General features: G+C 43.3%; 1 protein-coding gene across 1 annotated transcript in view; it reads right to left on the bottom strand.

Annotated features, from left to right (window-relative positions):
* Positions 1 to 15,868, bottom strand: part of LOC126428423 (angiotensin-converting enzyme-related protein-like) — a 279,896-nt gene that overhangs the window by 102,746 nt on the left and 161,282 nt on the right. The window contains exon 3 of the mRNA XM_050090350.1: positions 9,375 to 9,468. Coding sequence (XP_049946307.1) covers positions 9,375 to 9,468 — 94 coding nt within the window. The remainder of the gene's footprint in view (positions 1 to 9,374; positions 9,469 to 15,868) is intronic.

The raw sequence follows: 15,868 nt of genomic DNA, 5'->3' as shown, positions 1-15,868 counted from the left end.
TCCATGTTGATTCCTACATAGTAGATTCTGGGTTTCCAGAAATGACATGATACGCGAGCAAAAAACATGTTCTAAAATTCTACAAGAGATCGACGTAAGAGATATAGGTCTATAGTTTTGCGCATCTGCTCGACGACCCTTCTTGAAGACTGGTACTATCTGTGCTCTTTTCCAATCATTTGGAACCCTCCGTTCCTCTAGAGACTTGCGGTACACGGCTGTTAGAAGGGGGGCAAGTTCTTTCGCGTAATCTGTGTAGAATCGAATTGGTATTCCGTCAGGTCCAGTGGACTTTCCTCTATTGAGTGATTCCAGTTGCTTTTCTATTCCTTGGACACTTATTTCGATGTCAGCCATTTTTTCGTTTGTGCGAGGATTTAGAGAAGGAACTGTAGTGCGGTCTTCCTCTGTGAAACAGCTTTGGAAAAAGGTGTTTAGTATTTCAGCTTTACGCGTGTCATCCTCTGTTTCAATGCCATCATCATCCCGTAGTGTCTGGATATGCTGTTTCGAGCCACTTACTGATTTAACGTAAGACCAGAACTTCCTACGATTTTCTGTCAAGTCGGTACATAGAATTTCACTTTCGAATTCAATGAACGCTTCACGCATAGCCCTCCTTACGCTAACTTTGACATCGTTTAGCTTCTGTTTGTCTGAGAGGTTTTGGCTGCGTTTAAACTTGGAGTGGAGCTCTCTTTGCTTTCGCAGTAGTTTCCTAATTTTGTTGTTGTACCACGGTGGGTTTTTCCCGTCCCTCACAGTTTTACTCGGCACGTACCTGTCTAAAACGCATTTTACGATTGCCTTGAACTTTTTCCATAAACACTCAACATTGTCAGTGTCGGAACAGAAATTTTCGTTTTGATCTGTTAGGTAGTCTGAAATCTGCCTTCTATTACTCTTGCTAAACAGATAAACCTTCCTCCCTTTTTTTATATTCCTATTAACTTCCATATTCAGGGATGCTGCAACGGCCTTATGATCACTGATTCCCTGTTCTGTACATACAGAGTCGAAAAGTTCGGGTCTGTTTGTTATCAGTAGGTCCAAGATGTTATCTCCACGAGTCGGTTCTCTGTTTAATTGCTCGAGGTAATTTTCCGATAGTGCACTCAGTATAATGTCACTCTATGCTCTGTCCCTACCACCCGTCCTAAACATCTGAGTGTCCCAGTCTATATCTGGTAAATTGAAATCTCCACCTAAGACTATAACATGCTGAGAAAATTTATGTGAAATGTATTCCAAATTTTCTCTCAGTTGTTCTGCCACTAATGCTGCTGAGTCGGGAGGTCGGTAAAAGGAGCCAATTATTAACCTAGTTCGGTTGTTTAGTGTAACCTCCACCCATAATAATTCACAGGAACTATCCACTTCTACTTCACTACAGGATAAACTACTACTAACAGCGACGAACACTCCACCACCGGTTGCATGCAGTCTATCCTTTCTAAACACCGTCTGTACCTTTGTAAAAATTTCGGCAGAATTTATCTCTGGCTTAAGCCAGCTTTCTGTACCTATAACGATTTCAGCTTCGGTGCTTTCTATCAGCGCTTGAAGTTCCGGTACTTTACCAACGCAGCTTCGACAGTTGACAATTACAATACCGATTGCTGCTTGGTCCCCGCATGTCCTGACTTTGCCCCGCACCCGTTGAGGCTGTTGCCCTTTCTGTACTTGCCCAAGGCCATCTAACCTAAAAAACCGCCCAGCCCACGCCACACAACCCCTGCTACCCGTGTAGCCGCATGTCGTTTTTGGAAACCCAGAATCTACTATGTAGGAATCAACATGGATTCCGGAAACAGCGATCATGAGAGACCCAACTCGCTTTATTTGTTCATGAGACCCAGAAAATATTAGATACAGGCTCCCAGGTAGATGCTATTTTCCTTGACTTCCGGAAGGCGTTCGATACAGTTCCGTACTGTCGCCTGATAAAGTAGAAGCCTAGGGAATATCAGACCAGCTGTGCGGCTGGATTGAAGAGTTTGCAATGCAAGGTTTACTTTAACTACGGCGACACGTGAACAGTTTACAAACTTAGCCGTTTCGGAAATCCTTCCACCCTTGCGTCAAAAGCCAATAATCATGCCCATCTGGACACCAGATAAATCGCTCCATTTCCGCATTACGACAACGACTGCACTGTTTTCCGCGTCCCCTCGACACGCTTCATACGAGGGTTGTCCAGAAAGTAAGTTCCAATCCGTCGCGAAATGGAAACCACCGGGAAAATCCGGTAAAGCTTTGCAGAGACGTGCTGGGCAGTGTCTCTAGTATGACCGTCGATCGTGTCTCGTCGCTCTTTTCAATTTTGAGTGAACAGTGAGCACGTAAATATGCGTTGCAGATAACTGGCCAAAAGCACAGGCAGCTGGTTTCTGTGACGAGGATATTGGGATGTTGATACAACACTACGACAAAACTCGAAGTTGGAGCAGCGAATATTTAGAGAAGTATGTGGAAGGTGTACCTGTTGCAAATAAAACGTTTCTGGTTTTCACTGTGGTTTCCATTTTGCGACCGTTCGGGACTTACTTTCTAGACAATTCTTGCCTACCCTCTACTACTGGTGGTGCCACTTGACGCCTGGAAGTGGTTACTGCACGCTAATGTTGAACATATGCGGTGGTCGCTGGATTGTGTATAATCTCTCTGTTGTGCACCTGAAACAGCTAGTAGTTCCTGACTCACCAAGCACTCACTTTAATTCTCTTCCGATAGAATTTTAATAGCAGTCCATACACTCACAATGTCTGAGCTAAGTTGCACAAAACTGTGGTGTCTTGCTATGTGGTAAAAAGACAGCACCAAGGAGGCTTCAACAATGCAGGTCGACAGGCGATTACCAGCAAGAGCACGGAGTGAAAAATTGCAAAATGAAAAATCATTAAAAATCGTATTTTTATTGTGTAAAATTAATGTTTATTGTTAAACTAGCCTTTTCCCCAGCAGCTTCATCTCTATATACATTCAACACATCTCTATCTGCCCCTCTCTCTGTCCATCTTCCCCATCTCCTCTAACCATATCTTCTTCCCCATCTCTTTTCTCCTCCACCTATTCTCCTGCTCCACCTATTCTCCTGCTCCACCTATTCTCCTGCTCCACCTATTCTCCTGCTCCACCTATTCTCCTGCTCCACCTATTCTCCTGCTCCACCTATTCTCCTGCTCCACCTATTCTCCTGCTCCACCTATTCTCCTGCTCCACCTATTCTCCTGCTCCACCTATTCTCCTGCTCCACCTATTCTCCTCCTCCACCTATTCTGCTCCTCCACCTATTCTCCTCCTCCACCTATTCTCCTCCTCCACCTCCTATTCTTCCATCCTTCCCCTTCTTTTTCGACCTGCCCACTACCCCTTTTGGCTCTTCCACCTACCTCATTCATCTCTCCCCCCTCCCCTCCCTTCTCCTTCCTCTATCCATCACAACCTGTCCCTAGCCATACTCAGCATCATTTGTAGCCTGTGGAATACAGTTCAATAAAGCAGACTCAATCAACTCTCACAACACAACTGTCACATAGGGCAGCCTACATGTTGGGGCCCAGACCTGTAGACTGCTCTCCAAAGCAGGTTGATTTGGCAGGCTGATACTGCTTCCACACAAAACGCCTGTTGCAGAGGCTACCTATACACCACAGACTGAAAAAAAACAAAAAAAAAACAAGTTTTGGCCTGTATCACCGCTCCTGTTGGAACTGGGAGATTATAAGCCCCACAGTGCTGCTACTCATGAGGCCTGCTCTTTCTGTGCCAAATTTGGTTGAAATCGATCCATTGCTTTGGGAAGAGATCCCAGACATACACTCTGCTATGTGTGTATATAAACCATAACAAATAATTTGGCTTAAGTACACATTAGACACGTGTACCTTATGTAACTGCAGCAGAGCCCCATTAAGCGAAAAACTGTGGTCTGGAGCGTAACAAGATTTATGGGAATGGTTCTAGAGGGTAGCTGCACAGGGGAAGGTAGGTCGTCAGATTATGGTGATGCACTTCCCACCTTCGAAGGTCTTCAAGCTGAAGAGCGAGCAGTTGATTCCCTCAACATTGTGTACCCAACTACGTCATAAGAAGCAACCATGCGTCGTTTCACGAAGGTGTATCAACTATCTGCAGTGAGCTTGTAAAGCTTACAGAAATATCACTGATTACCAGCGACACAATCAACAGACATGCCCAGAGAGGGGGGAGTATTTCCACCAAGTGCTTTAATGTCAAATGGTACACAGAATACAGATATGAGTTACTAATAACATAAACGCATACGGACAGATTCTACATAAATCTGTGCATGCAGACTGCTCTATACTGCAATAGGGGAATTTAATGTTTAGTCATCCTCTGCGGCAGTTGAAGCATTCTTTTGAGAAAGACGAGCACAACTCACTTTTTAGTTAGAGACAGGCTATACCTCCAAAGAATTTTCAGTCCAATTATTTTATGTGAATAGGTAAAGTAACTTCAATGAGTTCTGCTTTATATACTAAGAGTTACTTTCAGTTCATTAAGTAACTACTTACTTTCAGTAAATACATTCCTATAAACGAAGTCTCATAAGTGTGACCATGTTATAGAATATAGACCGTTCTTTGATTTAAATTCTGGGGAAGACACTACTACTAGTGTTGAAACCAGGTTAATTTGTCAAAACATAGTGAGCGAAGGCTGTTTTTCTTTCAATTGTAACTGTTCACGGTCTCTCAAGCATTTAATTTATAAGAGTGAAGATGTCAGTGAGCTGTGTAGTGTTTGCAGGCAAGGGATAGGATTGGAAAATGTGGTACCATGCTGCTGTCTTTCACAGCATACTGTAAAGCCATGTGATTGTGTTGTAATCAGTTGCAAATGCATTAATAAATGATCAGAATGTATTTGTATTTCTCTCAACACTAATTGTTTTAACAGCAGACTGTTGGCACTTGTAGAGTGGGCTGCACTGAGTGGAGTCACCATACGCCGGCCGTGGTGGCCGTGCGGTTCTAGGCGCTGCAGTCCGGAACCGCTGGACTGCTACGGTCGCAGGTTCGAATCCTGCCTCGGGCATGGGTGTTGTGTGATGTCCTTAGGTTAGTTAGGTTTAAGTAGTTCTAAGTTCTAGGGGACTGATGACCTCAGATGTTAAGTCCCATAGTGCTCAGAGCCATTTGAACGAATTGAACTTACCGTACATCCACTGTGTATCTCCCATGGACGGTGTCAATATGTCCGATGGAACGGGACTGATCATGTTCAGGTCCGTAACAGTAACCTGCTGTAATGCACTGCTTGGCTTACGTTGAGATGTCTTAAGTTCTGTAACACCTAGTTGACCTAATTCTACTGCAGAGCGACCTAGTTTAAGCGTCTGGACCTCTTCAGACGTTGAACTAAGGCTGAGGTGATGCATTTGATACCCCTCACGCTCTGAAAATATTCCAGCCAGTGGTAGCGGAGACAATGACTGACTGATTGACTGATTGATTGATTGAGAGGGGTTATGGGACCAAACGACGAGATAATCAGTCCAGCAATTCCGAAGTTGGTCACAGAAGAATGAGGGTCCGCTGAAAATGAACGGATCCAGTCAGGGGAGTCAAATTATGAAACAATAAACATTTAACACACAGAAAAAGGCATAAAAGTTGAGACCAACTCTAAAAACTGGAAGAAAGGGAGCGGCCGTGGGGTCACAGGCAGAGAAGATTGGAAAAGAGGTTGCAACCACAACCAACCCGCCACTGCTCCAAGACTACAGTAGAACCTTATACCTGGAAATAAAAACGACTTTCACAGAGGAAACTGAGGACCTGTTCAACCGGTGGAGGCAATGAAACCTACACTGTCGTACACAGTTGGAAGCGCAGACTGTGCAGCGTGGTGGACAGTCGACAGCTGCAGTTGCTGAGCTATTTCACGTAACAACTCACTAACGTCGATTTGCAGTAGGGTTTTGGAACATATACGGCATTCGAGCATTATGAAGTACTGCGAAGAAAACGATTTATTGACACGTAGTCAGCATGGATTCAAAAAACATCGTTCATGCGAAACACAACTAGCTCTTTATACTCATGAAGTAGTGAGTGCTATCGATAGGGGATGTCAATTGATTCCATATTTTTAGATTTCCAGAAGGCTTTCGATACCGTTCCTCACAAGCGTCTTCTAACCAAACTGCGTGCCTATGGAATATCGCCTCACTTGTGCGACTGCATTCGTGATTTCCTGTCAGAAAGGTCACAGATCATAGTAATAGACGGAAAGTCATCGAGTAAAACAGAAGCAATATGCGGCATAGGAGACAATCTGAGTAGCCGTCTTAGATTATTTGGATATGATGCTGTCATTTACAGTCTTGTAAAGTCATCAGATGACCAAAACGGATTGCAAAATGATTTACATAAGATTCTGTATGGTGCGAAAAGTGGCAGTTGACCCAGAGGAAAGGAAATTGTGAAGTTATTCGCATGAGTACTCAAAGAAATCCACTAAATTTCGATTGGGCGCGATATGTCACACAAATCTGAAGGCTGTAAATTCAACTAAATTCTTAGGGATTACAATTACAAATAACCTAAATTGGAACGATCACATAGATAATATTGTGGGTAGAGCCAACCGAAGACTGTGATTCATTGGCAGAACACTTAGAAGGTGCAACAGGTCTACTAAAGAGACTGCTTACACCACGCTTGTTCGCCCTATTCTTGAGTACTGCTGTGCGGTGTGGGATCCGCATCACGTGGGGCTGACGGATGACATCGAAAAAGTACAAAGAAGGGCAGCTCGTTTTGTATTATCACGAAATAGGGGAGATAGTGTCACAAACATGATACCTGAATTGGAGTGGCTATCATTAAAACAAAGGCGTTTTTCCTTGCGACGGGATCATCTCATGAAATTTCAATCACCAGTTTTCTCCTCCGATTGCGAAAACATTGTTGGCACCCACCTACATAGGGAGAAATGATCATCACGATAAAACAAGAGAAATCAGGGCTCGCGCAGAAAAATTTAAGTGCTCGTTTTTCCCGCGCGCCGTTCGAGAGTGGAACAGTAGAGAGAGAGCTTTAACGTGGTTCATTGAACCCTCTGCCAGGCACTTTATTGTGAATGGCAGAGTAATCACGTAGATGTAGATGTAACGAATGCAGATAATTAATTACTGAAAAAACTGAAAATAAATCCCCTACATAAACGCGAGATCAACTATTTTCTCTACTGAAAAGAGAGAAATGAACAGGAATGTTGGGAAGGTACGGACTGCTTGTAAACTGAAAACCGAGCAGCACTCCTGATGGGAGAAGTTGCCTTACAGCTGCCGTATTGGATGACTAAGAACCAATATCCCTTCCAATTAGTCTACTTATGCGAGTCTCTGTCTACGTGTGTGTTACATTAGTGTTGACAGTAACTCGTGTCTGTATGCCACATAGTGTTAACCCACATTGCGACCGCGTTAGTGCACCGCGTCACCAGTCATTCACAAGGTGAGTTGAGGAAGGTTCGGTATAACTTGTGAAACACCCGGTAGTTGCTTCCTGTGACGTAGTAGGGTAGGTGTAGTGTTGGATCACCCACCCACTCTTCAGTTATCAGACCTAAGGAGGAGGGAACTGCATGAACACAAGCCGGGAACTTCCCCTCACGATTCATGCTTCCAATCCCCCCCGCCGGCCTCTGTGGCCGAGCGGATCTAGGCGCTTCAGTCCGGAACCACGCGGCTGCTACGATCGCAGGTTCGAACCCTGCCTCGGGCATGGATGTGTGTGATGTCCTTAGTTTAGTTAGGTTTACTTAGTTCCAAGTCTAGGGGACATGACCTCTGCTTAGAACCATTTGAACCCTCCCCCATTTCTGTTACATTCTCGAAACACAATTTATCCCTTAATACGATCCTACTGCACTTACAAGGGAACCTCCCCATCGCACCTCCCTCAGATTTAGTTATAAGTTGGCACAGTGGATAGACCTTGAAAAACTGAACACAGATCAGTCGAGAAAACAGGAAGAAGTTGTGTGGAACTATGAAAAAAATTAGTAAAATATACAAACTGAGTAGTCCATGCCAAGATAGGCAACATCAAGGCCAATGGGAGTCAAGGTGCGCCGTGGTCCCGTGGATAGCGAGAGCAGCTACGGAACGAGAGGTCCTAGGTTCAAGTCTTCCTTCGAGTGAAAACTTTAATTTTTTATTTTCAGTTTATGTGACAAACTCTCATGTTTTCATCACTATTTTGGGAGTGATTATCACATCTGCAAGAAAACCTAAATCGGGCAAGGTAGAAGATTCTTTTTACCCATTCGCCAAGTGTACAAGTTAGGTGGGTCGACAACATATTCCTGTCATGTGACGCACATGCCGTCACCAGTGCCGTATAGAATATATCAGACGTGTTTTCCCGTGGAGGAATCGGTTGACCTATGACCTTGCGATCAAATGTTTTCGGTTCCCATTGGAGAGGCACGTCCTTTCGTCTACTAATCGCACGGTTTTGCGGTGCGGTCGCAAAACACAGACACTAAAATCATTGCAGTGAACAGAAATGTCAATGAACGAACGGACAGATCATAACTTTGCGAAAATAAAGAAAGCAAAATTTTCACTCGAGGGAAGACTTGAACCAAGGACCTCTCATTCCGCAGCTACTCACGCTAACCACGGGACCACGGCGCTGCTGAGATCGCGTTCTCCTTGATGTTGCCTATCTTGCATATGGACTACTCAGTTTGTATATTTTAGTAATTTTTTTCACGGTTCCACACAACTTCTTCCTGTTTTCTCGATTGATCTGTGTTCAGTTTTTCAAGGCCTATCCACTGTGCCAACTTATAACTAAATCTGAGGGGGTGCGATGGGGAGGTTCCCTTGTTAGATGTGGCAACACATTTACTGTTTGTTCTTAACCCATTTCGTTGATAAATGAACATCAATTTTATACCATTAAAACACTATTGTTTAAAAACCTGAATCCAAAAATTACTCGTCCTAGGCAAAAAATAATGGGACCTTTCTTGTAGAAAATTTAATGTATCTTGATTCTTTAATGGAAAACATTTTTCACTAGGTCGTGCGGTTTTCGAGGTAGTCAAAAAGACATAGAAAAGGTTCCATACAAAGCACCCATCAGTCAAAATTTTCAGTAATTCATTATACTCCTCACCCAATCACTATAGACAAATTTGTGACTGCACGAATTTTGTTCTCCTAGTTTTCCTTCATTGAGTGGACGACTACAGAAGTGGTGCTGCCAGGACTCGCCCAGTGCTCAGGACGAGGAAGCATTTCTGGGCCGGGACGAGCGTTATTTTGCGCGAGCTCTGCTCTCTACAGCCTGACGCGCAGCAGCAGCAGCAAGGAGACATGTACTCACTGTGCCAATCCCAGCGGCAGGGGAGCGAGACGTTGTAGCAGGGGATGGACTGCGACCGCGTCACATTCAGGCTGTGGGCGGCGAACTGTATCACCTGCAACACAAGAGCCACATCTGCTGGGAACACTGCTTTCGGCTGTGTCTGTTTTGGTTTACACACACACACACACACACACACACACACACACACACACACACACACACACTGGTCATACCGGACTCGAGAGTCCATTACCGCAGCAACGTATTTTCGCCATGTGTCCCTGTCTTGGGCTATTTCCTTCCATTCACCTCCAATACCTAGGCTCCTCAAATCAGCCTTCACATTGTCCTCCCATCTACGCCTCGGTCTCCCCACAGGACTTTTTCCCTCTAAGTGCCCTACCAGTAGAGGAAAGGTGCCTATTATGAGATAGTTCCCTAATATGAGACACCCCAACTGTGCTCATGTTAGGGGTTGCACTCTGGTGGAGAGTTTCTTAAACACGTATATTGCGTGCCAGACGACGACATAGCGAGTATGACGCCATAGTTGAGCCGGACACAGTATGTAGAGGCTCATACAAAATTTCTTGTGTTTGGAGTTTTTGCGACGTCGGTCTTAAGACAATATTTCAGCTTAAAGGCGAGTGGATATTACTGCACTCTTTTATTGTTGTTATTTGTGACTGTATTACCTATAATTATTAACAATTAGATTCATTTTCCAACGTAAGTTGTTAGCAAGTGCGTGATTCTTTGTGTAAGATGGCAAAATTCCTAATATGCGATAGTATGGGGATCAAATGGTTCAAATGGCTCTGAGCACTATGGGACTCAACTGCTGAGGTCATTAGTCCCCTAGAACTTAGAACTAGTTAAACCTAACTAACCTAAGGACATCACAAACATCCATGCCCGAGGCAGGATTCGAACCTGCGACCGTAGCGGTCTTGCGGTTTCAGGCTGCAGCGCCTTTAACCGCACGGCCACTTCGGCCGGCTATGGGGATCCAAATACGCGACAGTGTCGCATATTACGATACCTATCGGATATTAGGGGAACTCGTTCTCTCACGATTTGTTATATGTAATTCACGGAATACTATCTGGAACACGTGAGACAATACTGACCCTACGACTTATCTTAGAAGCTAGATTAAGGAAAGGCAAACCTACGTTTCTAGCATTTGTAGACTGGAACACTCTCTTTCAAATTCTGAAGGTGGCAGGGGTAAAATACAGGGAGCGAAAGGCTATTTACAATTTGTACAGAAACCAGATGGCAGTTATAAGAGTCGAGGAGTATGAAAGGGAAGCAGTGGTTGGGAAAGGAGTGAGACAGGGTTGTAGCCTCTCCCCGATGTTGTTCAATCTGTATATTGAGCAAGCAGTAAAGGAAACAAAAGAAAAATTCGGAGTAGGTATTAAAATCCATGGAGGAGAAATAAAAACTTTGAGGTTCGCCAATGACATTGTAATTCTGTCAGAGACAGCAAAGGACTTGGAAGAGCAGTTGAACGCAATGGATAGGGTCTTGAAAGGAGGATATAAGATGAACATCAACAAAAGCAAAACGAAGATAATGGAATGTAGTCGAATTAAGTCGGGTGATGCTGAGGGAATTAGATTAGGAAATGAGACAAAGTAGTAAAGGAGTTTTGCTGTTTGGGGAGCAAAATAACTGATGATGGTCGAAGTAGAGAGGATATAAAATGTAGACTGGCAATGGCAAGCAAAGCATTTCTGAAGAAGAGAAATTTGTTAATATCGAGCATAGATTTAAGTGTCAGGAAGTCGTTTCTGAAAGTATGGAAGTGAAACATGGACGATAAATAGTTTAGACAGGAAGAGAATAGAAGCTTTCGAAATGTAGTGCTACAGAAGAATGCTGAAGATTAGATGGGTAGGTCACATAACTAATGAGAAGGTATTGAATAGAATTGGGGAGGAGTGGAGTTTGTGGCACAACTTGACAAGAAGAAGGGATCGGTTGGTAGGACATGTTCTGAGGCATCAAGGGATCACCAATTTAGTATTGGAGGACAGCGTGGAGCGTAAAAATCGTAGAGGGAGACCAAGAGATGAATACAATAAGCAGATTCAGAAGGATGTAGGTTGCTGTAGGTACTGGGAGATGATGAAGCTTGCACAGGATAGAGTAGCATGGAGAGCTGCATCAAACTAGTCTCAGGACTGAAGACCGCAACAACAACAACAACAACAAGAATATTTTATCATTTATTGTAGCAAAATTTTGGCTACTGCGTTTATTTTAATTCGATTAAATTATCAAAAACAGGAATTACTTTGGCTAGTCTTATGATCAGAAATTGGAATGTTTTCTGGAACTTTCTTTCAAGGCAGTATTTTGCGCAGAAGTTGATCAATATTACTCCAAATTCAAAGTACTCCGTTCACAGTACTCATAAAAAATTCATCGCCATGCTGACGCTCTTCAAGAAAGAGATGCCAAGAACGGAAATGAAACTACTGATGGTGATGGTCAAACTATCAGCCCGGCAGACATCAGACCTCTCCCACACATCGCAAAACTACCTGGAGATAGTCAAATAGGACGAACACCGCGTTACTGCTCCGCTGCGTTACTAACTTCAACTCCTTATGTGAAGCAATTGCAAGAATCTAAACAGAAGAAATCAGAGGCTGAAGCCAAGAAAGCAGCCAGAAAATTATTTGGGGAGAAGAGTGGAAAACCTTCAAATCGTAGACCTAAAGCAGAAGAATCGTGTAGTGACTCGGCATCCGATGTCCATCTTGATGACAGTGGGGACTCAGACAGCAGTGATGACGATGACGCAGACTGTCTGTTCTGTACTGGGCGCTTTTCTGAAGACAAACACGGGGAGAAATGGGCACAGTGCACGAAATGTTATCGCTGAAGATTGTGGTGCCACAGAAGAGAATTTTGTTCGCCCCGGATGTCGTAAATATAAACCTAAGTAGTGTGCAGTTAGTGAAGGATAACAGAAATGAATGAACATGTAAAAATTGTTTATTCATATGTCATTATTCTGTAATAAAATAATTAAAGCACAATATTATTATTGTCTCATATTAGGAAACCTTGATCTCATTTCTACGAAATGCCTTGTTTGTGAAGATTTAATAACTACTCTGAAGGATTGTTTATTATTGTAAATACGATAATTGTATGATAAAATTAAATAATGCAAGATATTATTACCATCACAAAAAATACAATTGCACTTATTTTTAGGTCTTCCAGAAGGGTTTACAAAAGTGTGTCACATTAGGCACCTTTCCTTTACTCTGCCCGCTGCCTTGCCCTCATCCATTCGAGCTACGTGACCCACCCATCGCAGCCTACGTGATTTAGTAATACTGATTATGTCACGGCTTGAAGACAGTTCGTGAACCTCTTCGTTATGCAGTTTTCGCCTCTCTCCGCTAATGTCATCCCTTTTTGCTCCGAAAATTTTCCCCAAAATTTTGTTTTCAAATACTCGAAACGGCTTTTCATTTTGCACAGTGAGAGACCAAGTCTTTTGGTTTATAAAAAATAAATATTACTACATTCACTATCTGATCAAAAGTCTCCCTCTCCCTTTACGACAGCTGTAATTCTGTTGGAGATACTGTCAATGACGTGAACAAACGACAAGCCATTGTTCCCCCAAGATCCGAAACCAGAGACAGTAGTAATGTTGGACGCAGAATCTGGAGTGAGGTCTACGTTTTAACTCATTCCAAAGAAATTCCACTGAGTTCAGGTCGGGTCTCTGGGCAGGCCAGTCCGGTTCAGGAGTGTTATCATCCGCAGACTCGCCATGTTCCTTCAGGACACAGTGCATTGTCATTGTCATGCTAATGCACTCATAGTATCCAAATTGTTCCTCTACTGTAGGCAGCAGAAAATGCGTTCACATCCTTCAGCATTTTCAGTCCTCTTAAGGGAAATAAGGGAACCACACCCTACTCTGAAACCGCTATACCGTAACACCGCCTCCTCCGTACACAACTGATACCTGGTAATGTTCCCCACGCATTCCCAAAATCAAAACCGTTCCGTGGCACTTTCACAGGTTACGGCGTGACTCATCACTGCAAATCGCGCGCTACACGCCGTCCGGCATCCAGTGGACAAGTATCGCTTATCGCTGACTACAGAAATGTGTGGCTTATGAGGAGCTGCTCGATCGCTGTACGCTATTCTCTTCAACACGCTAGGCGCAGTAATTGTGCTGGCTGGACTGACGGCAGCACTTTTGGAACTCACGTCTGATTCCTTCCTGTGATTTTACGAGATTTTTTACAAGCATTCTCAGTGCGTCAGTACAGCTCTGCCTGGTCTCGGTTTAGCTGCAGTTGTTCCTTTGCGTTTCCATATCGCAATCACGTCAACAGTCGACTTAGGTGGATTTGGAAGGGTTTCCACTGATGGATTTGTCACTCAAGTGACATACAGTGACTACACCACGTTGGAAGTTAGTGACACCCAACCCTCCAGATCGGTACCACACGTTTTATGTCGATAGAGTATCAACCACAACACCGATTCAGTTCGTACTACGTCCTGTCGTTCAGTAAACAGATGTAAACGTCAATGAAAAGTTCCACCACAAGTTTTTACAGTTTTTAAAAAAATTCAACAAAACCTGACGTTTTAATTTCACAGAATAGCAATGTCATTAGTGAAACTGAACAGTTCAAATTTCTAGGTATTCAGATAGTAAATTGTCATGGAAAGCCCACGTTCAGGACCTTGTTCAAAGACTTAATGCTGCCATTTTTATTATTCGAACGGTATCTGAAGTGAGTGATCGTTCGACACTAAATTTAGTCTACTTTGCTTATTTTCACTCGCTTATGGCCTATCTGGGGTAACTCTTCCCATTCTAAAAGGACATTTTTAGTTCATAAACGGGCGGTTCGGGCAATAAGTGGTGTTAAGTTCACGAACCTCTTATCGACCCCTGTTCACGAGTCTGGGCATTTTGACATTGGCCACTCAATATATACATTCCTTACTGTCATTTCCTGTTAACAGTATTAGCTTATTCTCAAGAATAAGCAGCTTTCACTCAGTTAATACTACGCAGAAATCAAACCTGCATTTGGATCGGACTTCCTTAATAGGTGTGCAGTATACTGCTGCATCCATTTTCAATAAGCTACCACTAAAATTAAAAAATCTTAGCAGTAATCCACGCGCTTTCAAATCGAAACTGAAGAGATTTCCTCATGTGTCACTCTTTCTATTCTGCCGAGGAGTTCCTTGAAAAACTAAGTTGACTCTTGCTGTATTGTTGATTGCGTTTACTTAAACTTTTGGCTTGACTTTTGCAGGTTCAAAAATGGTTCAAATGGCTCTGAGCACTATGGGACTTAACTTCTAAGGCCATCAGTCCCCTAGAACTTAGAACTACTTAAACCTAATTAACCTAACTAACCTAAGGACATCACACACATCCATGCCCGAGGCAGGATTCGAACCTGTGAGCGTAGCGGTCGCGCGGTTCCAGACTGTAGCGCCTAGAACCGCTCCGCCACCCCGGCCGGCTGCAGGTTCATAAACATTTTGTTTTTATCTGCCCGCATCTCGTGGTCGTGCGGTAGCGTTCTCGCTTCCCACGCCCGGGTACCCGGGTTCGATTCCCGGCGGGGTCAGGGATTTTCTCTACCTCGTGATGGCTGGGTGTTGTGTGCTGTCCTTAGGTTAGTTAGGTTTAAGTAGTTCTAAGTTCTAGGGGACTTATGACCACAGCAGTTGAGTCCCATAGTGCTCAGAGCCATTTGAACCATTTTTTTGTTTTTATCTGTTATTACTTTTATGTTGGTATTTCATGAACTGACACGTTCCATGACCTTTGAGATTTGCTCTTCAATTTCGTCGTTGACGTGTAAATAAATAAACGAAATTAATAAATACATACGGAGCACAGGAAAAGCATAACTGTGAATAACAGACATGTATAGGTTCCGTGGGGAAGACGGTAGAGCGTTGCATCTTCGTATAAAGGGTCCTTGGTTGAAACCCCACTGATGAGTTTTTGTTTTTACTCTATTATGCGTGAAGGTGTTATTAGCGACATCATGTTTATCACACGTAAAAGGGCTGCTTGGACTTTACAGCAATTTTCTCGTCACAGTCTCCTTTCGCTTCGTTTCTTTGAAATCAGTAAATCTATAAGGCACAATTTTAATTTCACAGAATATTCAATCAGAAAAGAAAAAAGAAATAAAAGAGACAGAGAAAAGGAAGAAAAAAAGAAAGAATTGCATCACAGGCGCGGAAGTAGTAGTAGTAGTAGTAGTAGTAGTAGTAGTAGTAGTACTAATAATAATAATAATAATAATAATAATAATAATAATAATATCTACAAGTACATAAAGTTGAAGTAATGAAGAAAAAGCAGATTGCCAAAAGAACATTGCTTCAAACTCCGAAGAGTCCTTTTACATGTCAGGAAAATATTGTGCCAGTTCCACGCGTAAACAGGTAACCAGTGGGGTTTGAACGCGGGATCTTGG

Source organism: Schistocerca serialis, chromosome 12 (genome assembly GCF_023864345.2).
Source record: "Schistocerca serialis cubense isolate TAMUIC-IGC-003099 chromosome 12, iqSchSeri2.2, whole genome shotgun sequence".
NCBI lineage: Eukaryota > Metazoa > Arthropoda > Insecta > Orthoptera > Acrididae > Schistocerca > Schistocerca serialis.
This window is presented reverse-complemented; position numbering and strand designations above follow the sequence as displayed.